This window comes from Xenopus laevis, chromosome 5L, assembly GCF_017654675.1.
Source record: "Xenopus laevis strain J_2021 chromosome 5L, Xenopus_laevis_v10.1, whole genome shotgun sequence".
NCBI lineage: Eukaryota > Metazoa > Chordata > Amphibia > Anura > Pipidae > Xenopus > Xenopus laevis.
In genome coordinates, this window is record NC_054379.1 from 19271616 (window position 1) to 19290831 (window position 19216).

The 19216-nt window shown below is 40.7% G+C and overlaps 1 protein-coding gene across 1 annotated transcript in view; it reads right to left on the reverse strand.

Annotated features, from left to right (window-relative positions):
* LOC108716497 (lysocardiolipin acyltransferase 1) overlaps positions 1-19216 on the reverse strand; it is a 98529-nt gene that overhangs the window by 65212 nt on the left and 14101 nt on the right. Inside the window, exons 2-4 of the mRNA XM_041562583.1 lie at positions 15470-15638; positions 13285-13483; positions 325-471 (exon numbers count right to left, since the gene is read on the reverse strand). Of these exons, the coding sequence (XP_041418517.1) occupies positions 325-471; positions 13285-13483; positions 15470-15634 (511 nt within the window). The 5' untranslated portion in view covers positions 15635-15638. The remainder of the gene's footprint in view (positions 1-324; positions 472-13284; positions 13484-15469; positions 15639-19216) is intronic.

Consider the following 19216-nt stretch of genomic DNA (forward strand, 5'->3'; position numbering starts at 1 on the left):
GGTTCGCTGGAGTCCCAAAGCTTTAGAAATGGCTTTATAACCTTTGAAATTGAACTCAGGTGTGATAAACCACAGTTAAGTTATTTTTTAACAAGGGGGGCAATCACTTTGTGTGTGTATTTATACATATGGATAGGAGCTGCCATATTGTTTCCCTTACACAGTACAGTATGAGGGTATAGCTTATTGTATGCCCAGAACATTCATTCTCTGTATATGAGAACTGTATGCAAACTGCCATACTGATACCCTTAGAGTAGACAATGCAGAGCAAAATCTAAACATAGATTAGTACTAAGCCAATGATAAATAATGACGACTCACCTGTCAGGTCAGTTCCTTCTGGGAATATGAGAATCTGAAGATGCTCCTTTATATCACAGAAATAATCCAGCATGGCTTCAAAGTGATTTTTATCATCTTCCCATTTTCGGTGGATAAAAATGAAGGCAGCGACCTGCATGGCCCAGCCTGGAGGGAAGAAACAATTACTGAGATCAGCACAGACAAATGCAACAGCTAGGCCTAGTTCAGCAACGTCATGTTTCAGTACTGTGTATGAGGACAATGAAAGCACAAAATAATTACAACCCTGTCACTGTGCTGCTTTATGATCTCACATTGACAGCAGCCTCAGAAAAGTAATATACTGTAGTAATACAACTCCCAGAAAATGTTCATATTTTGGTTGTTAAACCCTGGCAATCACTCCAATGAGCAGTTGTTCAGCTGGGTAAATGGCATGCGGTGGGTATATACAGCTGGACATAAGATTTTGACTCTGAGCTGCTGTTTAAAGAGAATTATATTCTATATGTTCAAGGGCGCTGGTGTCTGGTGCTGTGTATGTACTGTAGGCTCAAATCTTTAGAATAACCCATAGCAATGCCACTTTGCACTAATATGTCCATTCCTGCACCAGCACACACAGATAATTCACGTTATTCACTGTCCACTGACCTTGTTTGGGGTGAGGGACCCATAAAGATAGCTCATCCTGTATTTCCAGATGGCTCCAGATTGCCCCAAGTGCTACTGAGCAGCAAAGAGTATGGCAGAATACACCCAGTGTTATTGGGGAGCAATAAGTAACCTAGAATGCACCTAGCGCTATTGGGGAGCAATGAGTACTTCAGAATGCACCCAGTGCTATTGGAAAGCAATGAGCACTCCAGAACACACTCGGCACTGTTGGGGAGCAATGAGTACTCCAGAATGCACCCAGCACTTTTGGGGAGCAATGAGTTCTCCATAATCCAAAGTTCAAAGCAGTGTAGGACCTCGCACACCCTGCAGAACGAAAGAGACGCCCGGTGCACAAGGGTAGAGGCTCGGCCGCCTCACGATAAGGTACAACATGAAAAAATCCGATGGCACACAGGACTGAAGGAATTCTTCCAAATTTTATTTCAACGCGGAGTGCAAATGCAACGTTTCGGGGTATAAAACCCCTTTGTCAAGCATGCTTGCTTGTCAAAGGGGTTTTATTCCCCGAAACGTTGCATTTGCACTCCGCGTTGAAATAAAATTTGGAAGAATTCCTTCAGGCCTGTTCTCCATAATGCACCCAGCACTGTTGAGAAGCAATGAGTACTCCAGAATGCACCCAACCCTGCACCCTGCATGGCCCAGCCTGGAGGGAAGAAACAATTACTGAGATCAGCACAGACAAATGCAACAGCTAGGCCTAGTTCAGCAACGTCATGTTTCAGTACTGTGTATGAGGACAATGAAAGCACAAAATAATTACAACCCTGTCGCTGTGCTGCTTTATGATCTCACATTGACAGCAGCCTCAGAAAAGTAATATACTGTAGTAATACAACTCCCAGAAAATGTTCATATTTTGGTTGTTAAACCCTGGCAATCACTCCAATGAGCAGTTGTTCAGCTGGGTAAATGGCATGCGGTGGGTATATACAGCTGGACATAAGATTTTGACTCTGAGCTGCTGTTTAAAGAGAATTATATTCTATATGTTCAAGGGCGCTGGTGTCTGGTGCTGTGTATGTACTGTAGGCTCAAATCTTTAGAATAACCCATAGCAATGCCACTTTGCACTAATATGTCCATTCCTGCACCAGCACACACAGATAATTCACGATATTCACTGTCCACTGACCTTGTTTGGGGTGAGGGACCCATAAAGATAGCTCATCCTGTATTTCCAGATGGCTCCAGATTGCCCCAAGTGCTACTAAGCAGCAAAGAGTATGGCAGAATACACCCAGTGTTATTGGGGAGCAATAAGTAACCTAGAATGCACCTAGCGCTATTGGGGAGCAATGAGTACTTCAGAATGCACCCAGTGCTATTGGAAAGCAATGAGCACTCCAGAACACACTCAGCACTGTTGGGGAGCAATGAGTACTCCAGAATGCACCCAGCACTTTTGGGGAGCAATGAGTTCTCCATAATCCAAAGTTCAAAGCAGTGTAGGACCTCGCACACCCTGCAGAACGAAAGAGACGCCCGGTGCACAAGGGTAGAGGCTCGGCCGCCTCACGATAAGGTACAACATGAAAAAATCCGATGGCACACAGGACTGAAGGAATTCTTCCAAATTTTATTTCAACGCGGAGTGCAAATGCAACGTTTCGGGGTATAAAACCCCTTTGTCAAGCATGCTTGCTTGTCAAAGGGGTTTTATTCCCCGAAACATTGCATTTGCACTCCGCGTTGAAATAAAATTTGGAAGAATTCCTTCAGGCCTGTTCTCCATAATGCACCCAGCACTGTTGAGAAGCAATGAGTACTCCAGAATGCACCCAACACTTTTTGGGAGCAATGAGTACTCCAGAATGCACCCAGCACTTCTGGGGAGCAATGAGTATTCTAGAATGCAACCAGCACTTTTGGGGAGCGATGAGTACTCCAGAATGCACCCAGCACTTTTGGGGAGCAAAAAAAAACTATAGGGCTCCACAAATCACCTAAATGACTACTATGATAACATGTAATATGCAAACATAGCCCCCCTCACCAAACAGCAAGTATTGAAACATGGGTGTCCCTGACTTATCCTGCTGCCTCCAGTATCCCACAAACTGTTGCACCATCAAAGGATCACATGGCACTATCTTTGTTTTGGCTGCCATGCCTGATGCTAAAGCAGTTTCCTTATGGAGATAGCTCACTCACAGGTGCCAGAAACTGGCTTGAGTCCCATTTTTCCTGTATATTTCCGGCTGCAGTATGTGGTTAATAACACAGGACCACTAGACACAAAGAGCCAGGCCCCTAGTTACACCCATTGCTCTGGGGGTGTATTATTATGCTGCTGGTTATTACCCAGACTCAGGATCAGATTATCAATTGCCGCACATTGATTAGGACCATTAAACACTGATGAATTTCATTACAAACACGGCGGTATCTATACGCTTGCACGAGACGTGTCACTATATATCAAGGTCACCTTGAGGCCCCATTATACTTTATGTCCTGTTTGAACGCATGGAGATTACTGTTATGAGAACATGCTTTCCAATTACTATAAACAGGAGGCTTCAGCCTTCATTAGACCCTGCGTGATGGACACCCTTTCACTGCTCCTTGTTTATGTGTTGGCCATTGGCTTTATTTTCCAAGGCCCGATACTAATTTGATGGGAATGTTGGATGTGAATTATACCGTACTAATATAACTTGTTACTGTGTCTGGCTGGAGGTGCCGCTGGATCTTTCTGCCATTTGTGATTTAACATTTGTGTACACACATTTTTTCTTTTTTACATTCCTGTAATTAGGTCTGACTTATATAAGACAGGGCCTAGTTTCCTGCACTTTGGTGTTGATGATGATTTAGTAACCCTCTTCTACTCCAGAGTAAACTACATATTTGCAATTTAAACTCTCTCTCTTAAAGGAGATGATGTTAGGCAGCCCCAAGTGAATGTATTTACTTACATGAAACGCCCGGGTCGGTGGTGCTATCAGTAGAAAACTGCCACAGACCCAGGGTTATTCCAGCAGGCACCACAGAGCGATTATCTTCCGGCTTCTTCTTTCTTCTTGCGGTTGTGAATGCACATTAGAGTGAAAGGACGAACTTTAACTAAAAAGTCGGCTTTTTCATTCTACTGCGCATGCCCCCGGGAAATTTAAAGAAAGAAGAAGCCGAAAGAGAAGCGCTCTGTGGTGATCGCTGGACTAACCCCAGGCCAGTGCAGTTTTCTGCTGATAGGAGCACCAACCCGGGGATTTCAGGTAAGTAACTACAATCACTTGGGGGTTTGGCACCCACAAGTGGTAAACGACTTTCCTTCACCTTTAAATGCTTAAATTCTCCTTGAGTATTGTACAGGGGAAAACCTATACTGCCATAGCTTTATGGTATATCTCTGTACAGGCTATGAACAAACTTGGGGGCTGTTTCTGCTGAATTGTGCTTAGTACAGGGGAATACCTATATTGCCATAGCTTTATGGTATATCTCTGTACAGGCTATGAGCAAACTTGGGGGCTGTTCCTGCTGAATTGTGCTTAGTACAAAGGAATACCTATGCTGCCATAATTTTATGGTATCCCTCTGTATAAGCTATGAGCAAACTTAGGGACTGTTCCTGCTGAATTGTGCTTAGTACAAGGAAATACCTATTATGGAGGGCTACAGGCAAGTGGGGTACTGGATGGGTGCTGGTAATGAAATAGTATTCACCTCCAACGTTGCCTCCCAACTGTTGACAGTTCCAGATCGGATTATCAATTGACACATATTGATTAGGGTCATTGCACAATGACGGATTTCAATTTTTTTTTCATAAAAAACATAACAAGCCATACAGGTCTGTATAACAAGTTATTTGTCAGAAACAGCAAAACATATGAAAGTATGTAAAGACCCAAAGGTAATTGCTTTTGACAGAACTATAAGGTGTAAAACGGTCAGACTGTCTTTTGTAGTTTCAGTAGGCCAGTGTGTGTGGAACTGGTTAAAGAGCGTTGCCCATGTGAGGAACAAATAGCCCGGCAACAGCAAAGCAATGATATAAATAAAGAGGAAATATGGCAAATTGTGATTGATACTCACTTAGATCTAAAGGGAAACATGAATGTGATTTCCATGGCAACTGTCTAAAATACAATGAAATGATGCATGCAAAGGTCGCTTCAGAAAAATAGTCTATAGACATGCATAATTTTAGTGAGGTCTCTATCCAATTACTGTTCTATGAAAGGAAACGCAGTGACGGTTCCAGAAAGGCACAAATTATGGATCTATCATATTTCATATGCTCACGGCGGCTTGTTTAGTTTTTTGTTGTTCATTTATGGACTTTACATCTACCATCTACCCTAGTGATCCACAATACACATTCTACAAATTGTTATATAAGTCATCCTTTTCTGAAACCTCATCCTTCCAGGACCAACAACTGGCTCCTCCAGTGCAAACAATGCTCATTTCCAAAATCCCTTGACCATCCAGGGTAAACAGCACTAATTTCTCCCAGGTCCCTCCATTGCAAGCACAATATACTTCTAAATCCTTGATCCCTACAGACCAAGTCTTTAGGGCAACCACCCTTCATATTTCTGGTCCCTACAGGACAGGTAATAAGGATACTTGTAACCATCCAGAGACAATGGCTGCTTAGGCAATACCGAAATGGCAAACCCTGTTTCTAATGTTGTCTTCATCCACAATCCTTGTTTTAGATCACCTTAGCCTACGGTGTCTAAGGCACTCTCTGAATCTTTCTTCCCTTAGGTGTAAGCACCTGTACCCTCCAGCGAACAGGTGGCCATACAGAGAGACAATGGCCTTTTAGACTATGGTAGAAAAAAATCCAATGGCACACAGGATTAGTGCAAGCAAGACTGCCTTGCGTGTTTATTGTGGAGTGTTTCGGGGTCACGCCCCTTTGTCAAGCCGTGCTCTTCAAATCCTGTATGAATATCAGCTGTGTGGGATAGCGGCTTGCGTGCAGCACCTCGGAGCTTTGTGGTGTCGGTAAGTGCTCCCACTATTTGTATAGTTCTGGACTAATCCTGTGTGCCATTGGATTTTTTCTATAGAATTGTTCCTGTGAGGTGGCCGAGACTCTACCTTCTAAGCACCAGGTATCTCTATTGTTCATTTTATTAGGGTGTGCGAGAGCCTAAATTGTTGCAGTCTCTTAGACTTTGGCTCCTTCATTGCAAGCACTCTGTACCTTCAGGACTAACAACCCCTTTATCTTAAAATGTTTGATCCAACCAGAGCATTCAGCCCTCAGTCTAAACTCCCTGGCCCATTTAGTGCAAGCACTTGGGATATTTCTGGTGCCTCCAGAGCAGATGATTAGGAAGCTTGAGGTCATCCAGAGAGACAAGAGCTGCTTAAGCAATAATGAAACTGTAAACCCAATTTAGAAGGTTGGCAAGCACCCCTAGCCTTTGAATATCCCTGGTTGCTCCACTGGAAGCACTTGCACCATGTTTCTGATGTCTACAGAGCAAGGAACCTTAACTTCCAAAACATCGGTCCCTTCAGGACAAACAACCTTTATCTTCAAATTCCTTCAAAGAAGCAGCTGTTGCCATAAAATCCCATAGTCCCTCGAGGGCAAGCACTATTTATCTTAGATATTCTTAATCCTTCCAGGACAAAAAACATGGAAGCTTATGGCCATCCAAAGAGAAAATGGTTACTTTAACAATTCTGACACTACAAAATCCTCCATAAAAATTCACTGAACTTCAGAGGAAATATATCAAAAGAAATATGTCTTCAGTTCTTAATACTTTTATCTGGCAAATCCATTTAAGATTGAGATGAGACCCAACAGTCCTAAATATTTGGTTGTGCAGATACTAGTTAACTTCAAAAGTTAACTAGGGGCTGGACAATATAGCCCCGTTATATCTACATTTAGGTGACTTTTCTTCATTGGTAAATGACACAAGTTTATCACTTTTTGACTTTTTTTAACAGCACTGGCATTACGGCATATCCATTTCACCCCACTGCCTGCCTCCATAAGAGATTTATGTAGCATTGGAAATACATATGAAGCTTTAGCAAGTGAAAAGATTTAAATTTAAAGCAAATGCCCCATGTTAATGTGCTAAAGTGCATTTAAATTAGCACTCCTTCCTTCTAACACTAAAAAGGTTTCATTAACAACGGAAAACTTAGCCCTTGAGCATTAAACATTTCTACATTTATACTATACTTAAATGACACTTTCACCAGGATGGATAAAGGAGCCCTAATGAGAAAGCAATTCCCCTTTCCATAAAGCATTATATATCATCACTGCTTAAACTCATTCATTGGTTTCCTCATCCTCAACGGAAACTATTAAATGCAACTGGATTTATTGGATGATGTATTAGGATTGTGTATGGTGCAGATAATAAAAAGCAAAGGCCTCATTTTTGGCCACTGCCAAATGGACTCAACTATAAAGAAGACAAAGCAGAAATCTAATGGGAAGTGATACCTCAGGTACTTCTGAAGAGCCATCAAGCTAATTGTTAATTACAGATGGATTGCTAGCTTTTTCCAATACAAACATCAACCCAAGGGGGCTATCTTCTGACCTACACACTCTTCCAGATACAATAGAGGGAGACAGAGCAGCTATAAACAGCATTCCTACTACTGCAGCTTGTTTTACAAGCTATGATCCTCTAGTTTTCTACTTGACCTATTTCACTTGGGTTTTCACACAATTCCTCATACTTTGTTTTCCAACTTGAGTCTGCCATGATGTCCATTTTGGTTTTACAGCGACATTCTGCTTCAACATGGAGAATTCTCCAACCTCTCATGAGTCTCTTTCATGGTTGAAACTTTGATTGATTATATTCTCTCTTTCTATCTAATGTCCATTAACATAAAAATGATCTACCTTTTCTCAACCAACTTGCTATAGCTATAACCTGGTTATTAGTATCACGTAGGGGACAGATGAACTACATATAAATTATTGTTAAACTATAAAGCCCATGTTAGCAATCCCATGCTCACTGGCAACCAGCTGAGGTTAGGCTAGGCAGACCCATTGCATTAGTAAGCAGCTAGGCCAGGCTAGCTATACTCAGACATCAGTAAGCTGCAGGAGAAAGTTCAGTAATAACATGATCATTGGTAAGCTGTAGGTGAGTTGGCTATGGGACAATGTCCAATTTCACTAATAGCCGTGTTCATGTTGTATGGACACCTTAGTTCTCTGCCGCTCTGCTTCTTTACAATTACATCTATAATAAAGCAATTGGAAGCAATTTCTGGCCCAATTAGGTCTTTTCACTTTGGCTTTTTTTAAAAATTGTTTTCATATAGAGCCAACATATTCGGCAACGCTTTGCAGAGATTGTCATTCACATAAGCCCCTACCCCAGAGCAGCTTAAAATCAAAAGTTTCAAAAACCTGCCTTATTACGATCCTTTTTTTTTCATAGTGCTAACATATACCATAGCGCTTAACAGAGTTTAGGGTCAGGGCACACAGAGTGTTGGCTCTGCTACTTTCAGCCTGTGGCTTTTTTTCTGAATGCGTGAGAGAAGCGGATCTGCTCCCATCTCCGAGCTTGTGAGGGTTTCCTTATGTAACCATTGTGTTTTCTTCCACGCTCCAAAACAGGTTAGTTGGCTTCTTATAAAAACAAGTGGAAGCTGTATTTTTCAGTGTAGATAATTGTAGTTGGGAAAGGGAGCGGATCTGCTTCTCTCATCCTGCAAAGAAAAAAAAAAAAAAAACACCAGCCTTATATACATCATTCACTTCAGTCCATGCCCCATTCTATTATATTCACATACACCACAGTCAATTTTATAAGGAGCCAATGAATCTGTTTTGGAGTGTTGGAGGAAACCAGAGTTCCCAAAGGAAACCCTCGCAAGAACGAGGTGCCAAGGTCAGACTCGAACTTGGGACCCCAGCACTGAAGGGCTCATTAATATTCCAGTGCACTAACAATTTCTAATGAAAACACTAGGCCATGGAACGACAAACATTAGATCTAACGAGGTAAAAATTTGACGTGGTTTATGAAAGTATGAAATTCCCTCCAGTTTGCACGGGTCCTTCCTGACAAATGTTTCCTCGCAACTCGTTTGGAGATGAACAGAATAGCTCTGCACTTATGAGGCGCACGCAGAAACCCGACATTGCTTGAAATGCATTCTTTAACTGTTGAATAAGTGTCTGGCTCATATGCAATGTGCTCTATGTACACAGTGAGACCCGAGTACATCTCTGCCCGCTATTTCGGGCTGGAATGCAGATTGTAAGCACTAAACCCCTCTAGAATTTTTCCACTTGTAAAATAATGTTGAATCTTTGTGTATACACACACACACACACACACAAATGAAACAGACACAAAACTATAATGGGAAAATGTATTTGAGGAGAGATTTAACAAGCTTTTATCCAGGCATGTGATGAGCCTTAAATTCCTCACACTGGGCAACATTTTTAAACGTGTCACTTAATATCAAGTGATGACAGATTAGGATCAGCACTGCCTGCCGTATTGTTCAACGCAGAGACAAATGAATGGTCTTTTTTATTTACCCAGTTATTTATGAATGGCAAATAAAGAATTGTAAAAGTCACCTTTTACTGTAACACAAGGAAAACTAAAGCCTAAGAAAAGTCTAGAAATGCTATACTTTATATACTGCTTGTACTGTACCAGACCAGAGGTTCAGCAGCCCTATAACAGTAAAGATCCAGAACTTCATAGTTGTCCCCAGTAGTTCTCCATCTTGGATTTTGTTATGCATCTTTTGTGTAAGTGCCACTGCACATGCTCTGTGAGCTCTGGGCTGGGGAGAAGCTAAGTTTAGGGGTCGGGAGACATCATCAAGCAGAAAGTGAGGTTCATCTATCATAGAGGCTGATGTTTCAGGGTTGATAATGAATTCATTTTCATATAGACTGCCCTGATTGCAATACTGCCATGTAATGTGGCTCTAAATTCATTACTAATCAGCCTTGTATTGTGACTGTTTTATTGTATATATCCTGGATATTGTGAGTGGGTCCCTAAGTAATTTTATTATTATTCTGTAGTATCAAATACCGGAAGTTTCGGTCCACTTTTTGACCTTTTTCAAGGAAAGTTTTTAAAGGGAGTGCTGGTCTGAAGATTATTGATACATAAACAATATAGCCTCCTGAGGACGGCTACAGTTTGCTAGCCCAAATGTTGAGGAATAAATACACAGCCCTTTGAGGCTTTTTTTTCACGAGAAGTCCTGTGAGTGTGGTCTTTTTTTCATTTGTTATTTTATATATATATATATATATATATATATATATATATATATATATATATATATATATAAAATAACCTTTTCTTTTTCTACACCTTTGTTTGCCGTGTGTGTGTGTGTGTGTGTGTGTGTGTGTGTGTGTGTGTGTGTGTGTGTGTGTGTGTGTGTGTGTGTGTGTGTGTGTGTGTGTGTGTGTGTGTGTGTGTGTGTGTGTGTGTGTGTGTGTGTGTGTGTGTGTGTGTGTGTGTGTGTGTGTGTGTGTGTGTGTGTATATATATATAGAACCTTAAAAACACCTGTTAGGTGGCACCTAGGCATTGCTTACTGCATTATCTATGCCTTATTTTGCTTGGCAACAATATAACTAGTAATTTGATAAAGGGTTCGACACCCAAAACATGTCGTGTAAACGTGGAAATAAACGCACTTTGCAGTAATTGCTGCTTGGGCTTGTTGCTACCTTGTAATTGTTATAATATAACTAATAAAGGACTATTAAATGTTATCCAGCTGGCTTCTGGTACACAATTTCAAAAGTCAAAACTGCTAGTGCAGAGAATTTCAAGGGACAAACACTGCTTTTCAACAGTAACTAATAAACACTATGTTTTGGGTTTGCATTCCCTTTAACATTCTGGGCTGAAAAGCTTGCTCTGCCAAGTATTCGTTCGCCAGAAACCTGTTTGTTGGGAATAATAGAGGGATTGCAGCTACACTCATATGCAAAAATATGCTACTTACAGCTCCTTTATTATGCCAAAAAAGCCATATTGATGCACTGGAAGTCGCTCAACCCTCCCACACTACAATATTGGCAAAAACTGATCAATGACTCTCTCTCGAACCAGAAACTAACCTATCTTTCCAGAGGCTGCCCTGGAAAATTTGACGCGATCTGGGGTACCTGGCTAACTGTGCACTCTAGTTGATTGCCGATGTACTAATGTAATGGATATGTCATTTTGTACCTTGCCCCCCCTCTCTCTCATCTTTATTCTTTACTATACCTTTACTTCTCTTCTAATTGCATTATGTTTAAAATTTAAATAAAAAACTTTTAAAAAAAAAACATTCTGGGCTGATTGTAAAGTGTTATAACACAGAGAGAGAAAAGACACTTCCCCGGGCAGCGAGAGAACACAATGACACAACACACTGTTTGAGTATAAGGATGGCATTGTGTCAGTATGATCTCTCGGTTCCGCTGTATCGGAGGGTCAAGGTAACTTAGCAAACACCTAAGAGCTCTGGAGGCAAAGTGCCGGGTGCACATCAGGGAACAAGATGAGATTCCTTAATGAGAGCGCTAGGCTCCAGCTCCCGAGTGAGAAACAATTTGCTCAGATGTTCCATATGTGCGCTGTTCTGACCTGTTGCCGGTCACCTGGGAAATGGTGCACACAAGCTCTGGCATAATCTCTGCTTAAAGGAAAACTATACCCCCCAAACAATGTAAGTCTCTATTGAAAGATACTGAGTAAAACAGCTCATGTGTAAAACCCTGCTTCATGTAAATGAACCATTATCATAATAATATACTTTTTTACTAGTATGTGCCATTGGGTAATCATAAATAGAAAATTGCCATTTTAAAAAATAAGGGCCGTCCCCTGAGATCGTAAGATTCACTGTGCACACATACAAACCACATGTAAGGTCACATGAGCCAATTAACAGACAGAGTTCTGCCTTTTGCTTCCTCACTTCTTCCTGTTACAGTTAGTGTTGTAGTATTTCTGGTCAGGTGATCTCTGAGGCAGCACAGATAGAGTCACGAAATGGTGGTTCAAGGCAAGAGATGTAAAAGGGCAATATTTATCTAAATATATATTCCAGTTTGGTAAGATTCTTTAATATGTCATTCAATTTGATATAAACTATCTGTTGCTTAAGTATTCATTTTGGGTGTATAGTTTTCCTTTAATGACCATTGTAACACTAACGTTTGGGATATGAATGTTTGTTATTCTTTAGATTTTTTTGTCGTCATCTCCATTTAGAATGTAGAATTTTACTACTTTCAGCAACTTTCATATTGGTCTTTATTTAACATATTTGTTTGAATTATTAGCCTTTCTTTTCTGGCCTTTTCCATACTGCAGTTTAAAAATGTTTTCTGGACAGCTTTCTCTGAGGAAGGTCATTGGTATGTGATCAAAAACGTTTGATAAATATTATAACTTTTTGCTTCAGACTTGTGCCCTGTGCCTTTATATGGCCAAAGAACCCCTCAGTGACTTCTAATATCCTTATTTACAGTAGGGGGTACATTATCCCTTATAATACATGAGTGATACTCATAGAGTTCCCTGTATAACTCAGCCTGCAGCCTTGTGTCTTTATATGGTCACAGGACCCCTCAGTGATTTCTAATATCCTTATAATTTACAGTAGGGGGTACATTATCCCTTATAATACATGAGTGATACTCAGAGTTCCCTGTATAACTCAGCCTGTAGCCTTGGGCCTTTATATGGCCAAAGAACCCCTCAGTGACTTCTAATATCCTTATCATTTACAGTAGGGGGTACATTATCCCTTATAATACACGAGCGATACTCAGAGTTCCCTGTATAACTCAGCCTGTAGCCTTGTGCCTTTATATGGTAACAGAACCTCTCCGAGATTTCAATGTCCTTTTTATCATAGTGGGGGTAGTCTAGTTCCAAAATAAAGAGAGTGCTGTAGAGCCCTGTATAATGTAGGACATAAGGATGCCATAGGGCAGCACATGTCCTAAATAATGCTTTTAATACCCCAGACATGATAAGTGCTTGTTCAGTATAGGGATGCACCAAATCCACTATTTTGGATTCAGCAGAACCCCTGAATTTTTCCTGAAAGATTGGGCCAAATACCGAACCAAATCATAATTTGCATATGCGGTGGTGCATCCCTAGTTGAGTAGTACTACTCCATGTATGCCCTTTATGATTGCTTTAACCATAGGGAGCTTTGCAGACAAGAGGTGGTTTAGAAAAGAAAAATAATAACATCACAGCGCAAAGGGAGGAGGGAATGGGAAATATGGTTAGAAATACAAAGGATAGGAAAATGAATACGGGAACGTACCAAATCCTGGGATGGCTTTCAGACTGGATTTGAGGCAGATTTTTTCGAGCCTGAGGTAGCTGTAGCGCAACAAGCAATTCCACAAGAACATCCAGTCCAGCCTAGTACGATGATTCATGATGATCACACTCCTTTCTCCCGGAATGAACCCATCGCCGGTGATCACCACTTTTGCGCCAAATACCAACTCCAGCAAAGCCTGACACAATGAGCATTCATGGGAAAGAAGAGAAAATACAGTTCATTGGAGGAAGGTGACAAATCTGTCCATTCAGAATCCACTGTAACCAAAATATTTAAATATTTCTTAATAAATTCACTGTTTTAACCTGCAAAATTTTACTGTTAACACGCTATATTTTTTGGGGGGGGGGGATATTGGCCTTTGCACATGAAGCCATCAATTCCCTATTTTCTATTTTTGCCTTGATTGCTATTTTACAACAATTATTATATTTATAGGTTCTAAGTAGTGCATCTGTGACATCTGACATGGACATTTTGAATGCTTTGTTTTTCCTTTTTATGTAAATTGTGTCACTCCAGCACATACTTAAACACTGTGTTTTAGGATAAGAATGTCGGTGATCTGAGAATTTATATTGTTTTTAAAGCTGGACATGCATGGGAAAGTCTGCTTCATTAATCAGGGCTCCAAACCAGTCGATATTTTGCTGATTCAGCAAGATCACACTGGTTTGCTGTGCAGAGAAGTCATATGTGATGAATTGACAGTCTTGGAGTCTTTCGGGTATGGTTATACTTGCAGATGCCTGGTTTTACTTGACTAGAGCTCAGCAAATACTGGAGGACTTAACTTTTATTAGTAGGGATGCACCAAATCCACTTTTTGGGATTCAGCTGAATCCCTGAATCCTTTGTGGCCGAACAGAATTTGAATTTGCATATGCAAATTAGGGGTGGAAAGGAATGATTCACATGATCACATGATTTCCCTTCCCACCCATAATTTACATATGCAAATTAGGATTCCGATTAGTTTCAGCCATGCACAAGGATTCAGACGAGTCCGAATCCTGCTGAAAGAGGCCGAATCCCAAACGGAATCCTGGAATCGTTGCATCCCTACTAGATATTTATTGGGTATTATCTGGCACTACCGGCCACTCTAATTGTACAGCACTACTACAACTCCATCCAGCAACTTTTTTAAAAAAAATACAAGAGGACATTTAAAATAACTCCATAGAGAAGTGCAAGATCTCTTCTCTCCAGTGTTTGGCTGCACTCTACACCTCGCACTGGATAAAATACTGAAACGAGGTGGCAAGAGCAGCACAATTATCCTCTTTTCTAGGTATGTGCTGAATCCAGATTGTGAATTTAAACATGTAGATGCAGGATATAATTTATGGTATTGCACCTATAATACGAGTTGCTCAGTTAAGAAAGAATATAACCATATAATACACAAAAGCCTTCAATATCTTGTAATATCCTGATAAAAGGTGACTAGTGATGTCATCAGTTATAAACGGTGAGTAGTGATGTCATTTTTCTCACATGGCTCACTAAAACTTGTGTATTATAATAAATAAAGTACCCCTTGTTGGAAAATAAGAGGTTATTAAAAGTAAACGGCCATCAGCCTCGTGCTTTTATATGATCATGAAACTCCTCTGTGACTTATAATATCCTTATATTTTACAATAGGGGCTACTTTGTTCACTATATACAGGTATGGGACCTGTTATTCATAATTTGGATCTTCATGCCTTAAGTCTATTAGAAAATCTGCCCCTGGAAACATAGGAATGGTTAATAGCTATAAAGCATACGTGGGCAGGTATGATAACAATATACAGTAATGGAGGAAATATTTTTTGGGCTGTAAAATCTGTACCTTGACAAAAAAAGAAAGTATAATGAAAGGAACAGCATGTGTATGGGCACATATGCATGCACTGGAATTAATGATTTAGGTAAATACACAACATACAAGTCTCTAAATTGGCGAGACTCGGCAGCTCTGTGAAGAGAATTTCCGTGATGGAAGTTAATTGGCTTCATTTGTCTTCCGCAGCAGGTTTTACTAAACAAACCCCACAAAACAATACATTTGCACAACTGCTCGGCGAAATGAAATGACTTTGCCGGATGTTATGTGCCAAGGTTCCTGTTATTTTGCAAGTGAATATGACTGTGCAGCAATGGAAGCTCTTACCACGGGTAAAGTCAGCCAGGTGGCCACAATCCGGTCTGTTATCCATCGATACCAACTCGGAGACACGAGCATCAAAGGGAGGAAAGGGCCCAGCATAAAAATGCTGCCGAAGAAGCTTCCCAGGAACAACGCAAGCACAAAATATATCCCTCTCCATGACACCATGGCTCTGCAAAAAAAAATAAAAACAACAACAACATGAACAAGGTCCATTATAACCACCACTAGAATTGTTTTTTCATTTCCTTAGCCTTTGTGGAGATGGAGAATACACAGGGAGGCACATTTATCAAAGATCCTACTATAATAAATTCAAATATTTGAAATTCGATTGGGGGTTATTTAAAGGAGAAGGAAAGTCGGTTTGCACTTGGGGGTGCCAAATGTTAGGCACCCCCAAGTGATTGTATTGACTTAACTGAAACCCCAGGCCGAGGTTATACCAACCCGAGGTTATACCAGTGAGCACCACAGAGAGATCTTCTTCCTGCTTCCTCTTTCTTCACTTTCTTCTGAACTTGCCAGGTTTTAGGTGGCGAATAGTCTAATTCGAATTTTTAAAGGGCCACGGTTTGATAAATCTCAAAATTAGAATTAAGATTCAAATTGAGTTTGGTCTATTCATAATTAGATTTTGAGAGTTTTGACCATAAAGAAAATTTCAAAAATTAGAATTTTCAATTCGACCCTAATAAATCTGCCCCTAAGTGCGACATTAACTTAGTGAAATTTGGACCAGACACCTGTTTCAAAGCCGAGTTCATATACTGGTGGAAATATGGTAAGGCTACTAAGCCTCTACACTACTTGGTGGAGTTTCAAGGTGCTCTGCTAAATACATGACTATCTCTCGCTCCTAGAGTGACCATGCCAAGGATACAGCCTACACTAGCTTCTTTTTAGGCATGACCCAATCTGGTCAACCAGTTGGTGGGTCAAATCTGGTAAACATGAGTGTTGAGAGCCGAGGTCAATGACTTCATCACATTAGAAGTCTATGCAGACATCTGGGAACACTCCAACCAGATATTGGTTAGGAAGGCCATTTTATTGGCATTGTACACAGGCCAATAAGCTGCTGTCTTTATCAGAAAGGGGTTATTCAACGTGTACAGCCCGGTCCATGGGGCATGTTTACAAACACTGGAGATAAATATCTCCGGAGATGTTGCCCTTATCAACCAATCAGACCTTTGCGTTTGTTTTCTAACCTGTAGGTGACTGTTTGAATCGAATTGGTGATTGGTTGCCATGGGCAACATCTCTGGAGATATTAATTTCCAATATTAGTAAACAAGATCCTCTGTCTTAGGGTACCATCAGTAATGCCCCTATTTCTTTACTGCAGGCTGGCGATTACAGGATAAAGTCTACTGTTCTGCTCAAGGCAACCGACTTACAGTACAGTCAGGACACGATAGAACATAACAACTGTGTTTTTCACAGAAGTAAAACAAACTGTTTTTCATTTTAAAAAGGTGAAAACATAGGCACTGCACTTGCAAATGGCAGTATTCACATTAATGAGGTGAAACTTATGTTTTATTTAAACTCTTCTATTATGAAGACATTCCTCTAATCCATACAATGAATTAATCGTTAGTTATTACCCAAAAGATTCCACGTGACTGTATCCTTATCCACAACAAAATAAATAAACCTCATTAAACTAAATGAACATAAGCTCCCCCCATCCAAGAAAACAAAACAATGCAGTAGCACTAAAATGAATTAGGGTAGCACTCCGACGACTCATTACATTGCCCCTCCAGTGTTACACCTGTTTTTTTCCCCCATGTGTCACAATGATGATTCATCTAATGGAAAGAAAATCAATGCTTTTCAGTTTTTCCAAGATAGCTAACATACCCACAAATTTGACGACGGCTGTGAAAAATCTTGGATACAGTGGCGCTGAGTTGGAAAAACAGAGTGTGCCATCTAGGCCTTTTCATGACTTTTAATTGATCATTAGCTTGTGACAGCGCCTCGTTCACATACAGTAGCTGAGTAGCGCGATGGTTAGCAAGTAGGCATGCACGCTATCACATCTAATTGCCACGTTCCGTTTTATTGGTAGCACATGCTGTTTGTTTAAAGAGCCTTTGTAAACCATCTCAGAAAGAACATTAACCAAATTAATACATTTACAGAGCAACAGCAGTGGATATCAATCTCAGGCAACATCCAATTATAAAGCAAAAATAAAGCTCTGATGATCTGTGGCCACTTACCTCAAGTGGGAGCCCTGTGCAATCTCACAATACCCACCACAAACCCTGTAAAACAAATGGCCCTTTTAACTTTGCCTGCTCTCCCCCAACAGTGACATGTCTATGAAGTCTACAGTAGTGCGATGGATTGATACCAAGACCTCCAGTGGATGTCGGTTCCTCTTTAAATAGCCCACAATATGTGAAGAGTATTCAGCAGTCAGCAATCTTACCCAGACAAAGCCGAGTAAAATTAAATAAAGTTACATCCTGGGTTTATTGACTAAAGCAGTGGTGGTGGGGAGTTGGAGCTAATACCTGTACTATCTCCAAGATAAACGACTTCAAAAAGGCATAGTAGAAAGACATGGTTAACTTACAAATATTAATGGGGGGGTCCAGGTGCTCAAGTCCCAGACCTTCAGCTAGGGGGCAACGGGCAGCAGTGGGCTGGCACAAACCGGACTACACTCCAATACTTCAGTATTTTATTTAACAAAAAAAAATCTCAAAAAGTAGGCTTATGCTTTTCGTGCTTTGTGAGCACTTCGTCATAAGCTCCTAGATACCCTTGAAAGACTAGGTAGGAAGTCAGTTAGGGTGCAATCAGTGTGCCCTAGTTATGGAGAGATGGTTGATACACCAATGTCTCCCCTACATCTGTAACCTTATCTTGAACTAAGGGAGCCCAGAACAAAAGCTGATCCTTCAAGGAGGGCTTGAACCAAAAAATCCCAGCAACCACTGCTGTAACAGGACCTCATCTGGCCAACTGTGTCCACCCTGCATTGGTGTCTCAATGCCATGTTGTCTAATCTTCAAATTCTTGTGGGCAAGAACTCATGGCCTTCAAACTATCTTTTTGTTGTGGGACAGTCCAGATAATAAAGGGGCTTACAAAAGAAAGTTTGGGTTTTAGGATGGATTGTAGGTGAGGTGTGTTTCGAATGACAGACTGTGTCCCACAGGGCCTGACTGGCAATCTGTGGGTTCTGGCAAATGGCAGAGGGGCTGCTGTAACTTGCCATGTTGGGGGCTGTTTTGGCCTCTGTGTACCTGAAATGCCAGGGACTATTTTGATTCTCAGCCCAGACCTGGTGTCCTATTATAGGCTAATTATATCCAATGCACCCCCCCCCCCAAAGAGACATGGCTCACCTCCCTGTACGCTCCTTTGTGTTTAAAATTCAGGAGGTTCACAGAGGATGAAAAATTGGACCGCTGGCAGATATGGGTTTGCATCATCCCAAAAATACCCATCCCCCCCAAAAAAGAAGGATGCTTTTTCTATGAATACTTGTGCTTGAACAATTTCGAAAGTTTATTGAAAAATGAGTGAGAATGGAATGCTGGGTATACAATACGTATTTAGATATGAAAAAAATACACATAATAAAATCTAATTAAGATTACAGATTAATACAATGAAATTGATTACACATTTTCAACACAAGTCCTATTTTCTCAACCCCGTTTTTAGCAAAGGAGTGTTTAGGTGTATACTGTCCCTTTAAGAAGTCTATAGGGCTTATTT